At 41.7% G+C, this 27,000-nt stretch overlaps 1 protein-coding gene across 1 annotated transcript in view; it reads right to left on the reverse strand.

Moving 5' to 3' along the window:
* Positions 1 to 16,688, reverse strand: part of LOC141073919 (uncharacterized) — a 31,632-nt gene extending 14,944 nt beyond the window's left edge. Inside the window, exons 1-6 of the mRNA XM_073561456.1 lie at positions 16,631 to 16,688; positions 3,706 to 3,846; positions 3,397 to 3,576; positions 3,191 to 3,314; positions 3,010 to 3,107; positions 2,031 to 2,121 (exon numbers count right to left, since the gene is read on the reverse strand). Coding sequence (XP_073417557.1) covers positions 2,031 to 2,121; positions 3,010 to 3,107; positions 3,191 to 3,314; positions 3,397 to 3,576; positions 3,706 to 3,783 — 571 coding nt within the window. The 5' untranslated portion in view covers positions 3,784 to 3,846; positions 16,631 to 16,688. The remainder of the gene's footprint in view (positions 1 to 2,030; positions 2,122 to 3,009; positions 3,108 to 3,190; positions 3,315 to 3,396; positions 3,577 to 3,705; positions 3,847 to 16,630) is intronic.
* Between the last annotated feature and the right edge of the window lie 10,312 nt (positions 16,689 to 27,000).

The raw sequence follows: 27,000 nt of genomic DNA on the forward strand, positions 1-27,000 counted from the left end.
TGAGCTGGATGACTGCGGCCTGACGTCCGGAGCTGATGTCCGCAGCCTGATGCTTTGATGATGTCGATCGTTGCCAGCAGTCCGGAGTCCGATGCCATCGTGCCGATACCTGTACCTAGGCGTACCATTCTATGGACCTTGGCGTGCCCACGCGCGCACCTTGCACGTTTGCTTGTTTACACTGTATGCTATCCTAATGAAGTTACCTTGCACCTACGTCTTGTCTCGTCTTGCTTCCTGCTCGTCCTTGTCGTCAGACACTCGTCTAGTGTCCCCTGAGCCGGCCGTCTGGTCCCAGCAGTTGTGGTGGCTCACCCCCTTGGTCTTGCCCCTGACACTCCCTGTACAGGGGGTGGATTCTCACAAGGTAAGCTCGCTCTCGGTGGGTGGACGCCATGACCCAGAGGGTCCACTCAAAAAATGGGCTCAGCAGGAGCTGAGTCCGTTACACAGATCTCACTAGCGACATCGCTGGGGACGGGGGTCGCTACTTACCTGTCACACCAGGCGATCCTGCGTCCTCCCGCCCGGCTCCACGCGTCGCTCGTCCTCACAGCAGGAAGCGCCGCAGGAAGCTGACGACGAGAAACAGTCCTGAACGTTCTCGCGCAATCAGCGACAACCAGCGGAGGAGCCTGTCGTAGGTAAGTATCAGACACAGCGATATCGCTAGTAATATCGCTATAATGTCACTAGTTATAGCGATGTTGCTAGCGATATCTCTTAGTGTGACATGCCCTTTAGCTTAGAAGATCTAGCAATCAAGTGGGTCCAGTTACTAGTGCTCCATAAGTCTAAACAGGTAACTTTTTCATTGTCCTACACAAAAAGTATAGAGTCCAAGTATAGTACTGCAAGAACAGAGCTTCTTTCCGCAAGATATTTATTCTATTTACAAGATATCCATTAAAAGCAACTTTACAAGTGAACAGCAGACCAAACCCGACTCGAGTTTCACCAACTTAGGCTTCATCCGTAGGTTAGCTAAATTATCACCCCACCTATCATTTATACCAATCGTCAGTACCCATCCCAAATAGATAATTGAAATTTAATGATAAAAAAATATTCAAATTTGCATTTTCACTACATTACCACTGTTTTGCCAGTATCATTACTCTGTCTCAGCAATTATCCAAAAAATATAATAGGTAAATCTAAACAAAAAAATAACTTGCTTGAGGAGCGAAGCATGCCGAGAGAAGAAATTGCTGGTTCTTCTAAAGCAAGTTCCTCATCAGTGCATTATGTTACGACATGGTGTGGTTTATATTTGGAGTGCGACCAGCTCTCTTTGTGTTTATTGCTTGGACATTTAATAAATTTTATCTGGACACATCAGGGGCAACTTTGTATACCATTTTCCTGTAAAAAATGCCATCCCAGACAGAGTGCTCGGCAAACAGCATCGGGGTGTGAACTTATAGATTTAGGCCTTAATCAGACATCTGAATGATTGAGTCCAGTATATTAGAAAAACTGCCTTTTTCAGTGTGCTGTATCCATTTTTGTTCATGTCTCAGTTATTACAATCCTTATTTCAGCTCTTTTGTTCTTAAAAATAAAAAACTATAGAAAAAAAATCTCAAAAACTTTTCAGTACTTATAACATATTGGCATATATAATGTAGATATATCTGTATATGGTGTACCTATATATTATATGCATGTAGAGAAGAATCCTATTGACGTTTTTAGGCTGAGGAAGTTCTCCCGCACATGACAGTGTAGTCAGTGGCTGACTGGTAATGTTTCTGGCTTCCACATCAGGGATCCCACACAATAACAAACAATGGTCAAAAGTATATTCAGAGGCATGCCCTGAGTACAATGTCCTGTGAGTCAGACAAGATTGTGAATACAGACGAATCTTCTCTACAGCAGCAGAGGGATGAACATATAAAATAGTATATTAAATCTTATTTTTTATATAAGCACAAAATCTTTAAGCATAAAATCAACGCACCCTTAAAAATTCCACAGCTAATTAAAAATCTGTGACTTCTCTGCATTTAGCGGTCACTACTCACCTGTGCGGATATCTGTGGGAATCTCCTCTTTACACCACTCGTCATCCATCACAAATGTCTCTGTAGTATTAATATGGGGCAGATCTGTATCCTAAAAGAAATAATGAAAATGTCACAGACAAATGGAGAAATCATAAGGAACATTTTCGAAGAAAAGAAAGCTAATTAATTAGAATTATGACCAAAAATGACATGACAGCAGTAGTAATCAAAATTCTGCAGGTCTCCTGCATAAATCCAACCTGTCAGCTACTAATTCTAACCAGCAGTCTCCATAACCAGAAAATTGTGAGAAGATCCAGAAATTACGTTTTCCATCTTCTCCTCGTATGATACTATTTACTCATGCAAGAAAATCAGATCAAATGCTGACAGAGTTTATAAGACCTGTGTGGTATGGGGCATAGTCTTTTTACCATAGGATAAACAGTTGACTTGAAGTGATGAGCTTGGTAGGCCAAAATGCTTAGGTAAGTCATAGCGTCCAATTATCTACCCAGAGATATCAGATGTCCCATGATCATGGTGCAATAGAAATCTGAAATTCATCTAATCAGATATTTTCCACTGCTTTATTAATTATATAATGTTAGCTTTATTTTGGCCACAGTAGTATTCCTACTATTAAATTTAGACAGCAACGGCACTGGAACTGGTCATCTTCCGTTATAGCCCATCTGTGCTAAGGAACAATAAGTGCAATTGGACATCAATGTTTTATTCAGCTGCAGTGTACAGTGTAAATTGCCTGGTACACAAGATTCTGTAAGTACTTTTCATAGCTAATTACATCCACAGGACAAACTTTTGCTGTATGTTGTCAATTTTCATTTCATACATTTCCAATTTTCATACAGGTGTCTCTAATAAATTGTCTGTTCAGTGTCTAATACTGGCAGATAAAACAAGACTGAACACAAGACCTTCACAGCTTCTACACATCATTGGGGAGATCTCATGACACCTTCTCTCCATCTACCTGATGATCCTGAGGGACATTGGGATCTTCTTGTTTACAGTCCTGTGGAAGAAGAGGACGGGGACATCTCTCTGGTGTTGTCCTCTCACTGGATAGAACTGGAGGAAACACATAAAGGGACTGAATTCATTCTTTACATACAGATAATTATAGGCCGTGTGTATTTAGTCCTGTCTATTACCTGGTGATGTGAGGAGCTGGGGAACCTCCATCATGACGTCCTTGTACAGATCTTTGTGTCCTTCTAAATACTCCCACTCCTCCACGGAGAAATAGACGGTGACATCCTGACACCTTATAGGAACCTGACACATACAATGATATCATCATCCCCCGATCCCTCCATAGCGTTACTGTATAATGTCCCAGCATTCCCAGCAGTGTCACCTCTCCAGTCAGCAGCTCAATCATCTTGTAGGTGAGTTCTAGGATCTTCTGGCCGTTGATGTCCTCATGTATCAGGGGGTTAGGTGGAGGCCCCGTGATTGGGCTCAGGGGTCTTCCCCATCCCTCAGACACAGGGGCCTGACAGCGCTCACTAGAGGTCTTCTTCATTACTGTGTAATCCTGGTTATGGAGAGACACATTAATAAATCTCACTACAGACATTTCCAGAGTCCTCACCTCTCCAGTTCTGTCCATCTGTTATTCCCATAGATAAGAATGATGTAAAGTGACGTCATCAGAATCTCTCACCTCTCCAGTAAGCCGGAAGAGGATCTCTAGGGTGAGGTGTAATATCCTCTCCGCCATCTTGTCTCTGTCCTTAGCCATCTTTAACTGTCAAATTCTCTTATATAGAAGATCGCCACTGAGAGGAGCAGATACTGTAGTGACCTGAATGGAAAGAATTTGAGGAGATATAATATAATAAAGAATTCTATATAATAATACAATTACTGTAATAATAAGGGTAAACATAGAGGAGCCACAGTGTAGATGCTATATTCCAGGACTGAAACTATTTAGGCCACTAGTTGGCTGTAGTGATTACGGTACATATTTATAATCATCAAGTAGTAATTACAGAGATTGATTGATTACAGACCAAGACAGTGATGAAATTGGCACAGAGGTGGATATTTAGGGCGCAGACAGACTTCCATATAACTCGTGCGATGATCGCATCGAATTGCATGGACTGGCCCGGCACCTCTCCTGTCCTAAGCATGACAGCGCAATGTATTTCTATGCAGATGTCAAGCTCAGGTCAGGAGAGTAGATTGCCAGTACTAGTATTGTGACGCGATACTCGCACAAGTTATACAGCCATCTGTCTGCGCCCTTAATGTGAGTATTACTATTTTTATAATATAGACACTAATAAAAGACACCTGCACTAATAATGTTCAGAAGCGAACAAGCAATGAGAGTAAATGCAAAGCTGTAAAAAGGTATATGCACACCCTGTCAACTGTGTGCCATCTAAAAAAGATTCTCAGAAACCGTAGATAGGTAGATACTAAATTAATGCAAAATTACCTATCTATGGTTTCTGAGTATATTCATTTTTAGTTTTTAACAGCATTCTGAGACTCATTTCTTTATATCTACTTAGTTGTAAAACAGTGACAGTGTAGGACCGCCCCGATCAGAGTCACCTTGTCGACGGTGGGATGGCTTTTATGCTAAATTTGATCAAATACAGTATTACTAAGAACTCTGAACTATTTAGATGCACTTTTGGTTTTTATTTATTTAATTACAGCAGAGATTTTCTCATTTTGTCTTTTGTAGGTTCTATGTGCTTTAGGGCCAATGTGAACATGCGTTTATATGCTGCATGTATACCAACTCACACCAAGCTCAATTTTTGTTTTTTTCTTTGTATTTTTGCATTTTGTGAAAGCCGGATTGTGGCCTCTCTCTTCTGAGCTGGAAATTGTATTTAAGGGCTTCCCCTGACTGGTGTCCACTGGTTGGGAACTGGTCCTTTTGTCTGCCCTTATTCACACACTGATGTCAACTTTGAAACATGATAAGGTTTTTAATATTAGACAGTGTAGGACCGCCCCGATCACAGAGTCATCTTGTTGATGGTGGGACGGCTTTTATGCTATACTAGCTGAAGAGCCCGGCATTTCCTGGGCATAGTAACCAACTGTGGTTAGTTATAACAAATTATAATGATTATATTGCACATAAAAACATTTCACATCATATATTCAACACTACAGATTTGCAACACAAATTAACTAAACGATTACCCAAGTATTGATAGTATTTTATTTTCAACTCATTCAAGATTTTTGGTTTTTCCTTTTGGTGCAAAGATGAACAGATTTTTGGCAGTTCCAACTCTAGAACAGACCACGTAAAGTTGACCAAGAGAAAAGCATGGAGATTGCAAATCGATCCCTACTACTTTCAAGGACTGTCCCTGAGCATTGTTAATGGACATTGTAAATAGCAGTTGAACTGGAAACTGGAGGTGTTTAAAATCAAAAAGCAAATCAGATGGAATGAGTGGAATTGTTGGAATGAAAATGTCCTCTCCTTTGGCACATCCTGTTTCTGAGCTGTGTATCTAACCCTATCCTGTGTGATAATGTCTGCTGAGCTGTGTACCTAATCCTCTCCTGTGTGATACTTTCTACTGAGCTGTGTATCTAATCCTATCGTGTGTTACTGACTGCTTAGCCGTGTATCTAATCCTATCCTGTGTGATACTGACTGCTGAGCAGTGTATATAATCCTATCCTGTGTGTTAATGACTGCTCAGCCATGTATCTAATCCTATCCTGTGTGATACTGACTGCTGAGCCGTGTATATAATCCTATCCTGTGTGATACAGACCTCAGAGCCGTGTATCTAATCCTATCCTGTGTGATACTGTCTGCTGAGCCGTGTATCTAATACTAGTCTGTGTAATACTGTGTGCTGAGCTGTGTATCTAATCCTATCCTGTATGATACTGTCTGCTGAGCTGTGTATCTAATCCTATCCTGTGTAATACTGACTGCTGAGCTGTGTATCTAATCCTATCCTGTGTGATACTGTCTGCTGAGCCGTGAATCTAATACTATTCTGTGTGATACTGTGTGCTGAGCTGTGTATGTAATCCTATCCTGTGTGATACTGTCTGCTGAGCTGTGTATCTAATCCTATCATGTGTGATACTGACTGCTGAGTCATGTGTCTAATCCTCTCCTGTTTGATATTGACTGCTGAGCTGTGTATCTAATCCTATCCTGTGTGATAGTGACTGCTGAGCCATGTATCTAATCCTATCCTGTGTGATACTGGGCTCCCCCTGCAGTCTGTGTCAGAGGGTGATCTGTCTTGGCACGGTAATAAACTGTGTTATTTCCAGCTTTACAGAAGGACGATAACACCATAGAAATGCTAAGAATAATAGGCCAAATTGTTTGGTGAATTGGAAGCGCGGGGTTAAAATTTTGCCCCACAACATAGCCTATGACGCTCTCGGGGTCCAGACGTGTGACTGTGCAAAATTTTGTGGCTGTAGCTGCGATGGTGCAGATGCCAATCCCGGACATGCACACATACATACATACATAGACTTTTTCCCCATTATGTACCTAGGGGCAAACTTGTTTGGTCAATTGGAATGCGCGGGGTTAAAATTTCACCTCACAACATAGCTTATGACGCTCTCGGGGTCCAGATGTGTGACTGTGCAAAATTTTGTGGCTGTAGCTGCGACGGTGCAGATGCCAATCCCGGACATACACACATACATACATACATACATACATAATACAAACATACACACACACACACATTCAGCTTTATATATTAGATTTGATCAAATACACTATTACTAAGAACTCAGAATTATTTAGATGCACTTTTGCTTTTTATTTATTAAATTACAGCAGGGATTTTCTCATTTTGTCTTTTGTAGGTTTTGTATGCTTTAGGGCCAATTATTATTAGAATTTATTATTATAGCTCCATTTATTCCATGGCGCTTTACATGTGAAGACAATGTGAACATGCGTTTATATGCTGCATGTATACCAACTCAAACCAAGATCAATTTTTGTGCTTTTTTTTTAGTTGTAAAACCTATATATTTTTGACCACACACAGTAACAAGCTGTTTCTTTCTCAGAATCAGCAGCTGAATATGCTGCTCAAAGATTTATCATCTACACTGAGTTAAGCATCACTAATACTGCAGGTACTAGGGTCACAAATAACTACTACATGATAAGGACGACATCTTCATTTTGTAGTACATTTTTATATACATATTAACCAACCATACTTTGAATTTGATAACAACATATATCTACAGGAGACTGGCACAGCAATGGGAAGTAAAATGGCTTAACAGTAAGCAAATTTATTCATGGCCATACTTGAAAGTGATTTCTTGTCCTCATGTCCCATCAGGCCTCTGATCTACTACCGTTACATTGACGATATTTTAATCATCTGGATGGAGTCTGAGCAACAGCTAAAGACGTTCCATGAACACTTTAATCAATGTCATCCCACCATCAACTTAATATTCAACTACTCCTGTAAGGAAATTAACTTTTTGGAAACCATCATTAAGCTACATAACAATGAAATAGAGACATCCCTGGAGCCAATTGACCATCCAATATACCCTAAATGGAACAGTTTCCATACAAAACACATAAAAAAAACTCTGTTGTCTACAGACAAGAACTAAAAAAGGACTCAAATCCTCCAAAAATACAAAAGACAGCAGAAAAAAAGGCAGCAATGTATTTACCTGCCTAGGCCTCCAGCCAAATGCACTTCAGGGTGCAGCAGGCCCATGTGGTTAAGATGGCAGTAACACAGGTGCAAAAATACTGATGAGACAGCCACTCACTACCTACCAATCCATGGAGGGGGTGGCTGCTTAGTGTGCAGCTGTGCATCTCCACTGTGTGAACAGTGCTACATACAAGTCCTCATTGTGCAATCATATACTAAGCAGCCACCCCCTCCATGGATTGGTAGGTAGTGAGGCATTAAGGCATTAAGGGCACCAGGTCTCTGATCATACATGGATATTGGGTCTGTAAAACGTTAACACTACTAGTCTAATCTAATTAAAGATTCATTCTCTAAACTCGGTTTGTTTGTTTTTTTTACCGTAAATGTCCATTTATTATGCCACATCTCTGCTCTTTTGAGTACATATTTGTGTTATTACAGATACTTTGTAATACCATGCCCTATGAAGAGACCCAAGAAGTTCCAAAAGCTTGCTTTGTAACATCATTTACTTTATTTTTGTTATCCATTGTTTTCCCCAGAGAGAGCAATCTTTTTTCAACTGGCAAACATGGTACCAAACTTTTTCTTTTCAACTAAGATCCTGTCAGAAACATTCAGTAGCGGGAAAGCTTTACATACTCCTGCACAAGGAAATAACTACCATAAATCTCCCATCAATCTATAGGAAGTAAGTGAGGAACTGAGAGGATCGAGAGAAATGAGGAGAAAGGGTAAGCTGGAGGGATGCAAGTGGGAGAGAAAAGCATCTAATATACGATAGCAGTTTCAGTATTCTACTGGGGTTAGAGAAAATAATGGAAACACCTAACGTTTTGGCATCATAATCTTCGAACATGTTATAAACATGCAAACCGTGACATATAGTAATGTTTTGTAGTTGATTATTTGTGTTATGTGATATGTGTATATAAATTAACTGTTTGTTTTGCAGAATTGTAAGAACATTGATGAGAACCTGATACCAATGGCAGACCTCTCGGATTTTCAAAGAGGCCACATTGTTTGTGCTCGTATGGCAGGCGCTAGTGTAACAGAAAGTGCCCGAATGCTTGGCGTGTCAAGAGGTACTGTCTCCAAAGTAATGACTGCGTTTGAAAGAGAAGGAAAAACGTCCGCAGCAAAGCACAGGTCCGGCCGAAAGTCGAAGTTGACTGAGACTCTAAAGCGAATTGTGAGAGAGGATCGCAAGACCACGTCTCCAAAAATCACTGCTGAGCTCAATGAACACCTACAGAACCCAGTTTCCATGAAAAATGTTCGTCGGGAGCTGCACAAATCTGGATTCCACGGAAGAGCCGCAATTTGAAAACCGCTGCTCTCAATGACAAATGTTTCCAAGCGTTTAGAGTGGTGTAGAAACCTCCAGAATAGGTCCCTCGAGCAGTGGAAACATGTGATATTCTCAGACGAATCATCGTTTACCCTATTTCCGACCTCCGGCCGAGTGTACGTTTGAAGACAGCCAAAAGAAGCATTCCATCCAGACTGCCTTCTCCCAACCGTAAAACATGGCGGACGTTCTGTGATGATCTGGGGTGCTATTTCGTGGAGATCCGCCGGGCCAATGATATCCCTTCATGGAAGAATTAACAGCTGCGATTATTTAGGCATTTTGGGTGACCAAGTGCATCCTATGGTTCAAGCACTGTACCCGAAGGGGAATGCCATCTCCCAGGATGATAATGCACCAATTCATACAGCTAGAATCATTAAAGCATGGCACGAGGAGCATTGTAATGAAGTTGAGCATCTCATCTGGCCCCCACAATCCCCAGACCTCAACATTATTGAGCATTTATGGCCGATTTTAGAGATTCAAGTTAGACGTCGATTTCCGTCGCCATCGTCGCTCAAAAAATTGGAGGGTGTTTAAACTGGAGAATGGGCTACAATTCCTTTGGAAACAATTCACACCTTGTATGAATCCATACCTCGGAGAATTGAGGCTGTAATCGCCGCAAAAGGTGGACCTACACCATATTAAACTTACTTTTGTTGATGTTTCCAGGTGTTTCCATTATTTTGTCCAACCCCTGTATTTTATCTGAACTAGACCATAAAGTGAGTATCCTTTATTTTAGCTGAGGAATAGCGAGAGAGAGCCTGCTCCATTATACCTGAGGTTACTGACAGAGAAAGAGTCTCCTCCATTATATCTGAGGTCACTGAAAGAGATAGGGCCTCCTCCATTTACTTGAAGTAACTGACAGAGATAGAGTCTCCTCCATTACACTACCGTTCAAAAGTTTGGAGTCACCCAGACAATTTTATTAATCAAATGAGTTGCCAAATGAATTTAAAATCTAGTCTAGACATTGACAAGGTTCGAAAAAAAGATATTTATTTGAAATAATAATTTTCTCCTTCAAACTTTGCTTTAGTCAAAGAATGCTCTCTTTGCAGCAATTACAGCATTGCAGACCTTTGGCATTCTAGCAGTTAATTTGCTGAGGTAATCTGGAGAAATTTCACCCCATGCTTCCAGAAGCCCCTCCCACAAGTTGGTTTGGCTTGATGGGCACTTTTTGCGTACCATACGGTCAAGCTGCTCCCACAACAGCTCAATGTGGTTGAGATCTGGTGACTGCGCTGGCCACTCCATTACAGATAGAATACCAGCTGCCTGCTTCTTCCCTAAATAGTTCTTGCATAATTTGGAGGTGTGCTTTGGGTCATTGTCCTGTTGCAGGATGAAATTGGCTCCAAATCAAGCGCTGTCCACAGGATATGGCATGGCGTTGCAAAATGGAATGATAGCCTTCCTTATTCAAAATCCCTTTTACCTTGTACAAATCTCCCACTTTACCAGCACCAAAGCAACCCCAGACCATCACATTACCTCCACCATGCTTGACAGATGGCATCAGGCACTCTTCCAGCATCTTTTCAGTTGTTCTGTGTCTCATAAATGTTCTTCTGTGTGATCCAAACACCTCAAATGTGGATTCGCCTGAACATAACACTTTTTTCCAATCTTCCTCTGTCCAATGTCTGTGTTCTTTTGCCCATAATTATCTTTTCCTTTTATTAGCCAGTCTCAGATATGGCTTTTTCTTTGCCACTCTGCCCTGAAGGCCAGCATCCCGGAGTCGCCTCTTCATTGTAGACGTTGACACTGGCGTTATGCTTGTACTATTTAATGAAGCTGCCAGTTAAGGACCTGTGAGACGTCAATTACTCAAACTACAGATTCTAATGTACTTGTCTTGTTGCTCAGTTGTGCAGCTGGGGCTTCCCACTTCTCTTTCTACTCTGGTTACAGCCTGTTTGTGCTCTCCTCTGAATGGAGTATTACACACCGTTGTAGGAAATCTTAATTTTCTTGGCAATTTCTCGCATGGAATAGCCTTCATTTCTAAGAACAAGAATAGATTGTCAAGTTTCACATGAAAGTTCTTTTTTTGTGACCATTTTGAGAGTTTAATGGAACCAACAAATGTAATGCTCCATACTCTCAACTAGCTCAAAGGAAGGTCAGGTTTATAGCTTCTCTAATCAACCAAAATGTTTTCAGCTGTGCAACCATACTTGCACAAGGGTTTTCAAGCGTATTCTAACCATCCATTAGCCTTCTTACACAGTTAGCAAACACAAAGTACCATAAGAACACTGGAGTGATGGTTGTTGGAAATGGGCCTCTATATGCCTATGAAGTTATTGCATTACAAACCAGACGTTTGCAGCTAGAATAGTCATTTACCACATTATCAATGTATAGAGTGTAGTTCTGAATCATTAAATGTTAGCTTCATTGGAAAAAACTATGCTTTTCTTTAAAAAATAAGGAAATTTCTAAGTGACCCTAAACTTTTGAACGGTAGTGCATATATTATATACAGTATATATATATACATATATTATGCATATATATATATATATATACAGTACATACAGAAAGTTTGGACACACCTTCTCATTCAAAGAGTTTTCTTTATTTCCATGACTATGAAAATTGTAGTTTCACTCTGAAGGCATCAAAACTATGAATTAACACATGTGGAATTATATATTTAACAAAAAAGTGTGAAACAACTGAAAATATGTCTTATATTCTAGGTTCTTCAAAGTAGCCACCTTTTGCTTTGATTACTGCATTGGACACTCTTGGCATCCTCTTGATGAGCTTCAAGTGGTAGTCACTGGAAATGGTCTGCCAACAGTCTTGAAGGAGTTCCCAGAGATGCTTAGCACTTGTTGGCCCTTTTGCCTTCACTCTGCGGTCCAGCTCACCCCAAACCATCTCGATTGGGTTCAGATCTGGTGACTGTGGATGCCAGGTCAAATGGCGTAGCACCCCATCACTCTCCTTCTTGGTCAAATAGCCCTAACACAGCCTGAAGGTGTGTTTGGGGTCATTGTCCTTTTGAAAAATAAATGATGGTCCAACTAAACGCAAACCGGATGGAATAGCATGCCGCTGCAAGATGCTGTGGTAGCCATGCTGGTTCAGTATGCCTTCAATTGTGAATAAATCCCCAACAGTATCACCAGCAAAGCACCCCCACACCATCACACCTCCTCCTCCGTGATTCATGGTGGGAACCAGGCATGTAGAGACCATCCGTTCACCTTTTCTGCGTCGCACAAAGACACGGTGATTGGAACCAAAGATCTCAAATTTGGACTCATCAGACCAAAGCACAGATTTCCACTGGTCTAATGTCCATTTCTTGTGTTCTTTAGCCCAAACAAGTCTCTTCTGCTTGTTGCCTGTCCTTAGCAGTGGTTTCCTAGCAGCTATTTTACAAGGAAGGCCTGCTGCACAAAGTCTCCTCTTAACAGTTGTAGTAGAGATGTGTCTGCTGCTAGAACTCTGTGTGGCATTGACCTGGTCTCTAATCTGAGCTGTTGCTAACATGCGATTTCTGAGGCTGGTGACCCGGATGAACTTATCCTCCGCAGCAGAGGTGACTCTTGGTCTTCCTTTCCTGGGCTGGCCCTCATGTGAGCCAGTTTCTTTGTAGCGCTTGATGGTTTTTGCCACTGCACTTGGGGACACTTTCAAAGTTTTCCCAATTTTTGGACTGACTGACCTTCATTTCTTATGAAATGTAATGATGGCCACTCATTTTTCTTTACTTAGCTGCTTCTTTCTTGCCATAATACAAATTCTAACAGTCTATTCAGTAGTACTATCAGCTGTGTATCCACCAGACTTCTGCACAACACAACTGATGGTCCCAACCCCATTTCTAAGGCAAGAAATCCCACTTATTAAACCTGACAGGGCACACCTGTCAAGTGAAAACCATTTCCGGTGACTACCTCTTGAAGCTCATCAAGAGAATGCCAAGAGTGTGCAAAGCAGTAATCAAAGCAAAAGGTGGCTACTTTGAAGAACCTAGAATATAAGACACAGTATTTTCAGTTGTTTCACACTTTTTTGTTATTTATATAATTCCACATGTGTTAATTCATAGTTTTGATGCCTTCAGAGTGAATCTACAATTTTCATAGTCATGAAAATAAAGAAAACTCTTTGAATGAGAAGGTGTGTCCAAACTTTTGGTCTGTACTGTATATATATACAGTTGTGGCCAAAAGTATTGACACCCCTGCAATTTTGTAAGATAATACTCAGTTTCTTCCTGAAAATGATTGCAAATACAAATTCTTTGGTTTTATTATCTTCATTTAATTTGTCTTAAATGAAAAAACACAACAGAGAATGAAGCAAAAAGCAAAACATTGATCATTTCACACAAAACTCCAAAAATGGGCCAGACAAAAGTATTGGCACCCTCAGCCTAATACTTGGTTGCACAACCTTTAGCCAAAATAACTGGGACCAACCGCCTCCGGTAACCATCAATGAGTTTCTTACAATGCTCTGCTGGAATTTTAGACCATTCTTCTTTGGCAAACTGCTCCAGGTCCCTGATATTAGAAGGGTGCCTTCTCCAAACAGCCATTTTTAGATGTCTCCACAGGTGTTCTATGGGATTCAGGTCTGGACTCATTGCTGGTCACCTTAGAAGTCTCCAGTGCTTTCTCTCAAACCATTTTCTAGTGCTTTTTGAAGTGTGTTTTGGGTCATTGTCCTGCTGGAAGACCCATGACCTCTGAGGGAGACCCAGCTTTCTCACACTGGGCCCTACATTATGCTTCAAAATTTGTTGGTAGTCTTCAGACTTCATAATGCCATGCACACGGTCAAGCAGTCCAGTGCCAGAGGCAGCAAAGCAACCCCAAAACATAAGGGAACCTCCGCCATGTTTGACTGTAGGGACCATGTTTTTCTCTTTGAATGCCTCTTTTTTTCTCCTGTAAACTCTATGTTGATGCCTTTGCCCAAAAAGCTCTACTTTTGTCTCATATGACCAGAGAACATTCTTCCAAAACGTTTTAGGCTTCTTCAGGTAAGTTTGGGCAAACTCCAGCCTGGCTTTTTTATGTTTCAGGGTAAGAAGTGGGGTCTTCCTGGGTCTCCTACCATACAGTCCCTTTTCATTCAGACGTTGACGGATAGTACGGGTGGACACTGTTGTACCCTCGGACTGCAGGGCAGCTTGAACTTGTATAGATGTTAGTGGAGGTTCTTTATCCAACATCCGCACAATCTTGCGTTGAAATCTCTTGTCAATTTTTATTTTCCGTCCACATCTAGGGTGGTTAGCCACAGTGCCATGGGCTTTAAACTTCTTGATGACACTGCGCACGGTAGACACAGGAACATTCAGGTCTTTGGAGATGGACTTGTAGCCTTGAGATTGCTCATGCTTCCTCACAATTTGGTTTCTCAAGTCCTCAGACAGTTCTTTGGTCTTCTTTCTTTTCTCCATGCTCAATGTGGTACACACAAGGACACAGGTTGAGTCAACTTTAATCCATGTCAACTGGCTGCAAGTGTGATTTAGTTATTGCCAACACCTGTTAGGTGCCACAGGTAAGTTACAGTTGCTGTTAATTACACAAATTAGAGAAGCATCACATGATTTTTCGAACAGTGCCAATACTTTTGTCCACCCTCTTTTTTATGCTTGGTGTGGAATTATATCCAATTTGGCTTTAGGACAATTCTTTTTGTGTTTTTTCATTTAAGACAAATTAAATGAAGATAATAATACCAAAGAATTTGTGTTTGCAATCATTTTCAGGAAGAAACTGAGTATTATCTGACAAAATCGCAGGGGTGTCAATACTTTTGGCCACAACTGTATATATATATAGAGGATTATTTGCTTTTTAAACAATGTGTACAGTTGTGTTTTGCAATGCTATTCTAACATGAGTTTTTACATATAGATAACTGTTGTATGTAAAAGCTTATGATAAAATTGCATTGCATACAGATTGCATATGCATTTCATACGGAAATCGCATTACACTCGCATGACACTCGCATAGCACTGATCCCGTTTTCGGTCCGTAAAACGGACCGTTTTTTTTTCTCACAAATGGGTATGTGCCCTAAGGGGCAGTGCAGACCAACAATTTTTTTCTCATGCCGATTTGGATGTCATCCAACAGCAGTCTGATGTAGGTGCACAGAGAAGATGGAGAAATTAAGTTATCTGTCTTCTACACACCTACACTGCCATTCTTTCATGCGATCACAGTAAAATGACACTCGGCATACCCTCTGACAGAGTTTGAGCCGAATGTCATTAGCATAATCGGCCCATTTTCTCTTGCATAAGAGAATCCACACAACTGTGAGCGAGTCCTTAAGGTGATCGCACAAGCCATAGCTTCTAAGCCTATGCAATCACTGTAGTTAAAGGGCCTCGGTCAGCACAGAATGACTGTTCAAACCAGTGCTTAGTGTTTCACGTCGTGGGCAATTATTTACACACACCTTCCAACATGCTTGTTTTCCATCTGTCTCCATCCTTCTATGGCTCCATGAAGCCAGAGATGTTAATAAAAGAAGGAGTGGAGGGGGGAGGGGGTCGATTGAGGGAAAATAAGCAGATGTGAAGGTGTATTTAAATGATTGGCCCCACCAAAATGCACTAAGTGCCTTTCAACAGCCATCCTGAGCTGAGAGAGTCCCTTTAATACTTTGTCAAGGTGAGTACCATGACCTTCTAATAATTGACCATTGGATCCAGATGTGACAGCCATGAGTAGAGAAACCTCCACTCTTGGCTTTTTAACTTTGGTGGTTATATACCCGGGGAGGCTGATGTTACCAGATCGGCACCCCACATCGTTCAATATTTTGCCTTAACAGCCAGTTTAACAAAAGGGACCAGAGAATGGTTCCAATAAAAATATGACCCATAAAGCCAATAAAAAAAAAGATAAAATACCAGACATCAACAACAAAGATAAATAGTTATAGAATTTCTCCAAAATGTTGTATATAGACAGAAAACTGCCGTGGGGACATCCTCAAATGTGAGAAGGTGTCTGGGAGGTTTGTGGCAAGCGCTGATATTATGTGTACCTGTATCCACAGCCTGTGTTCTCTGCAGCTCCTGAAGGGCGCGCAGTAGATGCATTTGCATCACTATCCCCCCAGGTGCAGGAGCCGCACACACCACAGAGTGGAGCACACCTGTAGATCTGAGGAACTTAAAACCCACAAATGGACTATTATTTCCCAAATTGTGCCCCCACCACCTCATTCCCATTATCCCCAATCCCCTCCCCTGTCACATCTATTTTCCTTGCTTTGGCAACACTAAATGTATTTTGGTCCTGACAATAAAGCCTATTTGAGATCTGCCACTCGGGAGAGTCACACTATAGTGGACCGAGGGGAATCTGTGGTGGCGGGAATATCGGACTGTGAGGGAAATATGTGCTGAGTCTTTCAATGTTCAGAGAAAATTTAAAAAATAAAAGAATGGATATTTGAATGCAGCAATGTAATTACACCTAAACAGGGTCAGTACTAAAGGGGTTAATGTCCCCTGTGCCCAGTAATGGGGACTCTCCAGCACCTACCTCCACCTGCAGAGCCGCACACCACATATATGGCTGCTCTGTGCGCACAGGACCTGGGATGAGGTCACAGGAGGGGAGGAGTCAGAGGTCACGTGATGCATCTCACTTCCTATAAACACTAGTATGGCTCCTCCCACACAAGAGTCTGGTCACATTGGCACAAAACCATCACAGGTCCTGTGCACACTGAACAGCCATATATGTGGTGTGCGGCTCTGCAGGTGGAGGTAGGTGCTGGAGATTCCCCATTATGTATTATTAGTGAGGTTTATTCCTTCTCTGGGGACAGAAAATGTCAGTGATTCCCTTATCGTCTCCTTATAAGTCTCCCCCTGAATTGTCACCGATCAGAGCCGTGCTCGCTTCACCGCCATAGACGATGAAATAGACAGGAGCGCACACGTCTCCTGGGGAAACCTCTCTGCGGTCCTGTATATACTGTGTGTGTATATATATATATATATATATATATATATATATGATATATATGACTTGTGTCTGTCGCGATTTCTTCAGGTGACATTTATAATGGCGGCTGTTATAGTTAACGCCTCCTGTAAATCCCCCTCATGGCCGTTCCCCGGGACCCTCCCAGTGTCATCACTCTGGGTTTCTGCCGGTCTCCTCCATATTTCTGGGGTCCCTGTGGCCTGAGCGGCTCCTGTAGTGATAATCTCCACCACTGCCCGTGAAGACGGCAGATTTTGCAGGACGGACATAAAGCACATGGCTTTGAAATCGCGCTCCATCTTTTTGGAATATTTTGCTCTTTCAGCGTCTCCACCGTCCTCGACTTCTGATATCAGTGACATATAAGGTGGATTCTTGTTCCCATTTCTGACCCATTCACAATGACACAGCACCAAGTGTCACAGATAGAGATGAGCGACTTTGCCTTTTTTATGGTCGAGTCGGGTTTCATGAAACCCGACTTTCGCACCTTTTGGAGCAGGGATGTTAACTCTGGATATTTATTAAGGAAGCTCTGCACCACCAGGTTCAAAGTGTGAGCCAAGTCAGGTGGAACGAAATCGGCCGACTATAGGGAAAAGTCGGAGGCCGACTGAAACACGAAACCCAATGCAAGTCAATGGGGAAGCAGTCGGCAGGGAGTGGAGGACAGTAAACACACCTACAGTGCCCTTTTCAATGCCAAAAACATCAATTCTTATTACTGAAGCTTGTCAACCTTAATTTACTTCATAATGATAGTTACGCATTGCAAGCTGGGGGTTATTTGGCTAAAGTTGTGGGGGGTAAGGCTGGCTCCAGGTTTTCATGTGACCTGGGCTAAAGTGTGTCAGTGCGCCCCTTTAACTCACACCACAACTCTTGATGCTCCGATACGGCACAGAAATATAGGTATAGTACAATGACAAATACTTCACTGCTTACATGACATGACTGATCTAATTTAAATTGTACAATAGCTCAAAAAAAGGACAGTATATTACTCCATACAGTGTGGCCACCACATTGTGCGCCATACAGAATAATAAGCCCCATATATTGCTCCATACAGGATAATTGGTCACATATAATGCTCCATACAGTATATGATGAGCTCCACATAATGCTCCAGTATATGATGGTCCCCATGGACGATGCTCCAGTGTGTTATGGGCCAAAATAATGCTCCATATATAATGGGCCCCGTTTCTAATGATCCAGTGTATAATGGGCCCCGTAAATGCTGCTCCAGTGTCTGATGTTTCCCATTTTGAATGCTCCAGTATATGTTGGTCCCCATGGGCGATGTTCCAGTGTCTTATGGGCCCTAATAATGCTCCATATATAATGGGCCCCATTTCTAATGATCCAGTGTATAATGGGCCCCGTAATGCTGCTCCAGTGTCTGATGTCCCCCATTTGGAATGCTCCAGTATATGATGGGCCTCATGGATGATGCTCCAGTGTATGATGGGCCCTAATAATCCACCATATATAATGGACTCCATTTCTAATGCTCCAGTGTATAATGGGCCCCATAAATGCTGCTCCAGTGTCTGATCTCCCCCATTTGGAATGCTCCAGTATATGATGGGCCTCATGGATGATTCTCCATTGTATGATGGGCCCTAATAATCATCCATATATAATGGTCTCCTTTTCTAATGCTCCAGTGTATAATGGGCTGCGTAAATGCTGCTCCAGTGTCTGATGTCCCCCATTTGGAATGCTGCAGTATATGATGGGCCCCATTTTTAATGAACCCAGGCATGGTATGTGAAAAGAGCTGCTTGGAGTAATCTGAAGTGTGTGCTGCCGCATCCTTCACTTTTGGGGTGGGTGAATGACACAAGGAAAGGGGTTGCTCCTGACCAGAAGCCTGCACTTACGACTCAGTGCTTGCATTTTTTTAAACTTCAGAAGAGGAGGCGGTGGAGCTGGAGGCTGTTCAGCAATGTAAGCCAAAAACAGTTCCTGATGCTCCGGCTTTAAAAGCAGTCAACCTACTCCCAGAAAAGGGAGCTACACCATGACGCAGGCTCAACACCTCCTGCCTTAGCTGCTCTTGTGTTTTTGGCACTATCAGCAGATGCACCACCATCAGTACAAGATGGCCCCCACACCCACGTCCGTGTCCTCTTCCACTATACTTCCTCATGTTTTTGAAAATGGACCCAAAATACCAGCAGATATATGGTACTGTATCAGAAGCGTACAGCTCTATACAGTCTACGGATAACAGTAAATCATATATATTTCATGAGTCATACACAGACGCTCACAGGTTCAGTATGGAATACACAATAAAATAAAAAGTTGAAAAAGGGTACAGTATCACCAGATACAAGGTATATATAGTATAGTGTAAACATTCTGAATCTACGTGTATATTTCAGGAGGCAGACACAAACACTCTCAGGCCCAGTATGGATTACACAAGAATATGAAAAGCTGTAAATGGGTAATGTAACACAAGCGTACAGCTGTATACAGTGTTGGGGTAATCTTAAATCTCCAAATATATTTCCGGAGTAAAAGGCCTGTCACACTAAGCGTTATCGCTAGCAATATCGCTATAACGTCACTGGTTTTGTGACGTAGCAGCGATATTGCTAGCGATATCGCTTTGCGTGATACTTACCTCTGACTGGCTCCCCCGCTGGTTATCGCTGATCGCGCGAGAACGTCCTGGACCGATTTTCATCGTCAGCTTACTGTGGCGCCGACGCGTGACGCGTGGACGCGGGAGGACGTCAGGATCGCCTCGTCTGACAGGTAAGTAGCAACACCCAACCCCTGCTTTGTCGCTGGTGAGATCTGCCTGTGTGGCAGCTCACTAGCGACCACATAGCGATGCACCAGCGATCCTGACCGGGTCATATCGCTGGTTGGGATCGCTGGTTCATCGCTAAGTGTGACAGTACCTTAACAGAGAGACGTTCACAGGCTCATTATGGATTACACCAGAATCTAAATAGCAAAAAAGGTTACTGTATCAGAAGCGTACAGCTGTATCCAGTGTTGGCCAAATTTGAAATCTCGGTATATATTTCCGGAGTCACCCTCAGACACTCACTTAGTCTGGGTTTGACCATAATAAAAAATGTTGTAAATAAGGTACTGGATAACAAGATAGCAAGTATATATATTATAGGGTACAATTGAAATCTCCGTATACATAGTTCCATAGTCACTCTCAGATGCTTACTTAGTATGGATTTGACCGTAATACTAAATGTCAAAGGTACTGTATAACAAGATACAAGCTGTATCAAGTATAGGGTAAAAATTTGTTTCTCCGATTCACCGTATATATAGAAGTCGTAAACCACACACGCTCACTCACTATGGATGATACCGTAACACAAAATTTTGAACAAAGGTACTGTATCAGCACATACCATGTGTATCCAGTCTACGGGTAATTGTAAATTTCCATCTATACTTTCGGAGTCAGACACAGACACTCACAGGCTCACTATGTATTACACCAGAATTTAAGAAGTAGAAAAAGGGAAAAGTAGTCAAAGCGTACAACAGTATACAGTGTTGTGGTACTTTTAAATCTTCATATATATTTCAGTCTCAGTAAGCCAGTCCAGACTCTCCGCTACTGGAAACTACATGTATACAAGTACAGACGGAAAGTCGAGTGTTAGCAGAAATTTGGGAATGACTCATCGTGGAAAAACCTCCCGGTAGATGTTGCAGAGGTGATGCAGACCCTCAATTGCTGTGTCTGTGGAAACAGCGAAAACGGTTCTTTGTGAAGAAAGGATTGCTTTATCGCAGTAGCTTGGATCACATCACCGTTACTCGTCTCCATCAAATTGTGATCACAGGGAGAGATGTAGACATGGTCCTCACTGCCTATCATGCTGTGTCTGGTGATTTTGGAGTGCAAAAGACAGAAACCACAGGCCGTAGGCGATTCTATTGGATTGGCATGAGAGGAGTCATTGAAAAATGGTGGCAGGAATGTCACACGTCTGTGACTATCACAACTGTGAAAGGTGATCATAAAGCACCACTGCATCCGCTTGTAAGTTGACATCCATTACAAATGGTAGCCATTGATCATCTGAAGGTAGATGCCAGCAGGACAGGCCATAGCTACATCTTAACCATCATCGATCAATACACCAAATTTCTAGTGGCCGTCCCTGTGAAGGATTTAACTGCCCAGACTACACAGTGGTGGAGCAGGGAGAGGTAAGTATTGCAACTTGCAAGTGCTGTGGCCCTGACCAAGCAGGGGGGGCACACTCGTGGGCGATGGTACTGGCACAGGGCCCCTCATAGTACGCTGGTGTGTCTGATGGTGAGTGGGCCCCCCCACCGTCAGAGACACTGTATTGTACTATGAGGGTCCCTGTGCCAGTGCCGTCGGCCATCAGTGGGCCCATCCACCTGTTGAGAGCAACGGCACTTGCCCAGGTGTGCCAGGTATTGACCCCAGCCCTTGGGGGGTGGGCAGCCCAGTTAGGGAGGTTTAAAAAATGGCGTATGTTGATGTGTAAGCTGGACATTCAGCAGCTGCAAATGGCGGAATTGGGCAAGTCCGAGGAAGAGGAGGACAAAAGCGAGGCAATTTTCTGGCAACCTATGTGTCATCAGGGGAAGGTGGGACAAAATCCTTTGAAACCCATGCATGGTTCATTTTAATGAAGGTTAGATCATCAACATTTTGGGTCGACAGATGGGTCCTTTTGTCTGTCAGGATTGATGCAGTAGCACTGAAGACTCTTTCAGATAACACACTTGCAGCAGGGCAAGCAAGCTCCTGTAAGGCATATTGTGCCAATTCAGGCCAGGTGTCCAGTTTAGAGGCCCAATAGTCAAAAGGGAATGACCTGTGAGGGAGAACATCGATATGGGAGAAGTTGTTTGTAACCATAGTTGACAACTGCTGTCTCCTGTCACTTTGAATCGATGCAGTAATAGCAGTCGTGTGTGCAGTACTTGAGGAATCAGTCCACAACATGGTCATGAAACCCCTGTCTCCAACGCCACTTCGGCTGTGTGCACCACGAACACCTCTTCCATTGTGCCCACTACGGCTCGAGGGAGAACCAGCACCGCTGCTGTGTGTTGGGAAAGCCTCAAACAAACGGTTTACCAGAGTTGCTTGTTTGTTAGCCAATATTATCTCTAGGTTCTCCTTTGGCATGATGTTGTGTAATTTGCCTTTGTAGCATGGATCGAGGATGCTGGCCAGCCAGTAATCGTCATCCTTCATCATTTTGGCAAAGCGGGGGTCCCTTTTTAGGACCGCAAGCAGGGTGGATTTGATTTAAATCTAACTGATTTAAATCACGATTTAAATCACGATTTAAATCACTAGTCAGTAAGGCTTGATTTAAATCAGTGATTTAAATCAAAGTTTCTACCTAAACTAGTTCTTGCTACTTTAACATGCAAGTAGATGAAGATTTTTAGAATCACTTTTTATATTACTTTTTTCTCCCCAGTTTAATGGGTTAATCATTCATATTTGGACACCACTGTTCTGTTGTACTTAGGAAGGAGAAAAATAATCCTGACCTTAATAACAATTTAAATAGATTTATTCAACTGAAACAATAACAACATTACAGCATAAGTTATTTGCTTAAACAAGCATCCATGTTTGTTAACTAATTTGGCTAAACAAAATATATATATATTTTAAGAAACTTAGACTGTCAGCCCAGCCGACACATGAAAAACTTAAATACTACTGTCCCTGCTGTCCTCTGTAGCTCACTTGTCATCATCTTCATCATCATCTTCTTCTTTGTTCCTATTCATAATCTGGAAAAGAAAAACAAGCTTTCCTGCTTTATTGGGTCCCAACCGATTTCTCAATTTAGAATGAATGAGTCCAAAGGAAGAGAATATTCTTTCAACGCCTGCAGAAGAAGCTACTGCTGTTAAAAGTGAAATCATTACTTGAACAGTCTCTAAATCCAAGCGCTTAAGTGACTTCCACCAGTTTACTGGTGTGACCTTCCTTAAAATATCTTCAGCAAAAATATATTTCTTGAATGGTTCCCCCTTAGCTCTGAAGTTTATTATAGTTGGCATTAAAGATGGATGATTGCTGGATACCCATGTCATAGCTAACTCCTCTTCCTCAGCACTTAGGTTTTGACCCTGAAATTGGATATTGACAATATTTGCCAAAAAATGAGCTGGAGTCAGTGCTTGTCCCATTCGTTTGTTTACTGCTTGTAATTTAATTCTGTCCATGTGTAGTTCTGTTTTTAAGTGTTCACTCAGTTCCTTCCAAATTTCAACAGCATCCATAATAAAACAGCTATTTTTCTGTATTTTGTTTAAAGCTTGAGAGATGGGTTTCAGGAAGCTCAGCATATGTTCAACATTTCTCTTAAGCCCAATGTTGAGGATTTTGGCCGTGACAGTGCCATCTATTTTATCTCGATTTTCTTCACAAAGTGTCATCAGAATAGGCCAGTTTTTGATATACTGCTCAAAACAGTCCGCCACAGAGTTCCATCTAACATATTGTGGGAGCGTTAGCTTGCTTCCACCTATCCTTTTCAGAGCTGCTGCAGCAAAATGATTATTACAGAAGTATTTAGCAATTTCAACAACATTAGCCTTTATTTCTGGAACACTTAAGTCTTTGGCTAAGAGGTGCAGCAAATGAGCACTGCAACCATATGTTATTAGCAGCTTTGTATTCCCTCCCTGCTCTTCTAAATCTCTTCTCATCTTGGATACGTTTGCAGCATTGTCAGTGACCAAACTGTGTACTAGACATTTGAATTTTTGTTCACATGTCGATATAGCTTTTACTGCCACTTCTTGTAAGTATTCTGCTGTGTGTGCATTTCCTGACGTATCAGTTGTTTGTGCAAGGAAGACTTTACCTTCTTCTGTTGTTATACAAGCACATACAATAGGATCATTGTGGACATTACTCCACCCATCAATACTTAGGTTAACAATTTTATTAATTATTAATGTTGTTCCTATCTTCAAAAAGGGGAAGAAGGTGGACCCAGGCAACTATAGGCCGGTGAGTCTGACTTCTATACCAGGAAAGATCTTTGAACAAATTATTAAACAACATGTATGTCAATACCTGGATAAGAATGAAGTGATTAAACAGAGTCAGCATGGGTTTGTAACTAATAAGTCATGTCAGACTAATTTAATTTCCTTCTATGATGGTATTACTGATTGGGTGGATCAAGGAAATGCTGTAGATATAGTATATCTTGACTTCAGCAAAGCATTTGACAAAGTCTCTCATACAATCCTTATTGAAAAAATGACTAAGTATGGAATGGACAAGGCAACTGTTAGGTGGATTCATAACTGGCTTAGTGATCGGACCCAAAGAGTGGTCGTAAATGGCTGTACATCCAGTTGGAAGAATGTCTCAAGTGGGGTACCACAGGGCTCTGTCCTGGGCCCTGTATTGTTCAACATCTTTATCAACGATTTAGATGAAGGAATTGAGGGTAAACTGATTAAATTTGCTGATGACACAAAGCTAGGAGGGATAGCTAATACTAGAGAAGAGAGAGAGAGGATTCAAAAAGATTTAAATAAACTGGAGAAGTGGGCAGCAACTAACAGAATGGTTTTTAACAGGGAGAAATGCAAAGTACTACATCTGGGCAATAAAAATGAAAAAAGCATATATAGAATGGGAGGAATAGGGCTAAGTGACAGCACATGTGAAAAAGACTTGGGTATACTAATAGATCACAGACTGAATATGAGTCAACAGTGTGATGCAGCAGCAAAAAAGGCAAATGCAATTCTAGGATGTAATAACAGAAGCATACAGTCTAGATCACGTGAAGTAATTATTTCCCTCTACTCCTCTTTGGTCAGACCTCATCTGGAATATTGTGTCCAATTTTGGGCACCACATTTTAAAAAAGACATCAACAAACTGGAGCAAGTTCAGAAAAGAGCGACCAGAATGGTGACCGGTCTGCAAACCCTGTCTTATGAGGAAAGGTTGCAGGATTTGGGAATGTTTAGTTTGCAAAAGAGAAGACTGAGAGGAGACTTAATAGCTGTCTACAAATATCTAAAGGGCTGTCACATTGTAGAAGGATCAACTTTATTCTCATTTGCACAAGGAAAGACTAGAAGCAATGGGATGAAGCTGAATGGGAGGAGACACAGATTAGATATTAGAAAAAACTTTTTGACAGTTAGAGTGATCAATGAGTGGAACAGGCTGCCACGAGAAGTGGTGAGTTCTCCTTCAATGGAAGTCTTCAAACAGAGGCTGGACAGACATCTAACTGGGATGATTTAGCGAATCCTGCTTTGAGCAGGGGGTTGGACCAGATGGCCCAGGAGGTCCCTTCCAACTCTACGATTCTATGATTCTATGATTCTATGATTCTATACCCTCCAGAGCTGTTGCACATTGCTCCATTTCTCTGTCATATACTTGATCCAGCAGTTTCCCTGCAACATCAGCTCTGCTGGGTGGACTGTATCCTGGTCTCAGTGACTGAACCATATTAATGAAATGTGGGTTCTCAGTCAGACGGAAAGAAGAGTTTGTTGCATAAATAAACTGGGCAATTTTTTCATCAATCAACTCTTTTTCTAATCTGCTAGTTCTTATCACAAACCTATCTATGGTGGTTCCAGGAGGTAAAGGTTTTTTCTTCCTTTTCGGTGATGGTGATATGTGGCTGTGGGTGTCTGATGATGATGCTGCTGCTGCTGCTAATGAAGCACTATCCTGGATGGATAACTCTGAAACTGTAGAACAGGATGATGGTGATCTTGGAGGTGGATAGTTTCCAGAATCCATGAATTCCCCTAAACAAAAAAAGTCAATGCTGTTATTTTATTGTTTATACAATTTCTGCTTATTGTACACAACACAATAGGAATATTTGTTTTTCTTCATAACTGTACCAAATGACAGTAACATGCAGTAATAATAAGAAATATAATTTTTCTCACACATGACAGTTCAGTCTTTAGAAATAGGATTCAATAAAAATGTTTACCAACCTGAAGATCCTGCCTGTTCAGAAGTGTTTCTTTGGTCATCTTCATCACCGCACTTCTCATGATGTTGCCTCATTCGCGCCACCAGGCCTTGCATCTCTTTGTTGCATCGTTTGCATTTTGCACGCATGTCTGCCTTACCGATAGGCGAAGGAGCTTCATTAAAATATTCCCAAACTGGGTCTCTTTTACGGCCTGCTGCCATTATAAGGAAAAAATGTAATAAACCTCAGATCGTACACACAAACAGATCCAGACTTGTCTGTCTGTGGCTATGCTGCAGTATTGTGCTCAAAGTTTCACTTTCATTTCTGCTTGCCCTTCCTCCTCCTCACACTTAGATTCACATTCTTCTTGTGTTGTGCAGATCTATTCCACTCCAAACAATCAAAAACATATTGTCTAACTTCTTGGACTTGGCACTGAAGGGGTTGATTCTGCATTCATAGGTTTGTAGAACAATAGGATTAAGGTCTTTTTCTCAACTCTGTTCATGTTGTAACATTTTTGCCGTGAAGAAGAGGCTGGGACCTCTGCGGAGTCAAATTCAGTTTTGAGAACTGCGTAAGTAAAGCGAGCGTCTGTGATAATATAGGAGAGAAACTGCCCACTAATCCTACAGAAACCTCTGGAAGAGCATGGCATTGTGAATGTTACACATATACAGCCTTTATTCTACTGAGTTAAACAACTCAGCTTTATCTCATGATGGAAGAACCTTTGGATGGTAAAATATTTTCCTCAAAAAGCAGTTTATTGAAAAAAATCCGATTTAAATCAAAAAAATCCGATTTTTTTGATTTTTTTTTTAAAAAAACATTGATTTTTATCCACCCTGACCGCAAGGCATAATCGCACATGTGGGCCAATGTTCCAGGTGTCAATAATGCACTGCCACTGCTGGGTGGAGGAGCACTTTC

This window comes from Dendrobates tinctorius, unplaced genomic scaffold, assembly GCF_039654945.1.
Source record: "Dendrobates tinctorius isolate UK_male_01 unplaced genomic scaffold, ASM3965494v1 ptg000014l, whole genome shotgun sequence".
Lineage (NCBI taxonomy): Eukaryota > Metazoa > Chordata > Amphibia > Anura > Dendrobatidae > Dendrobates > Dendrobates tinctorius.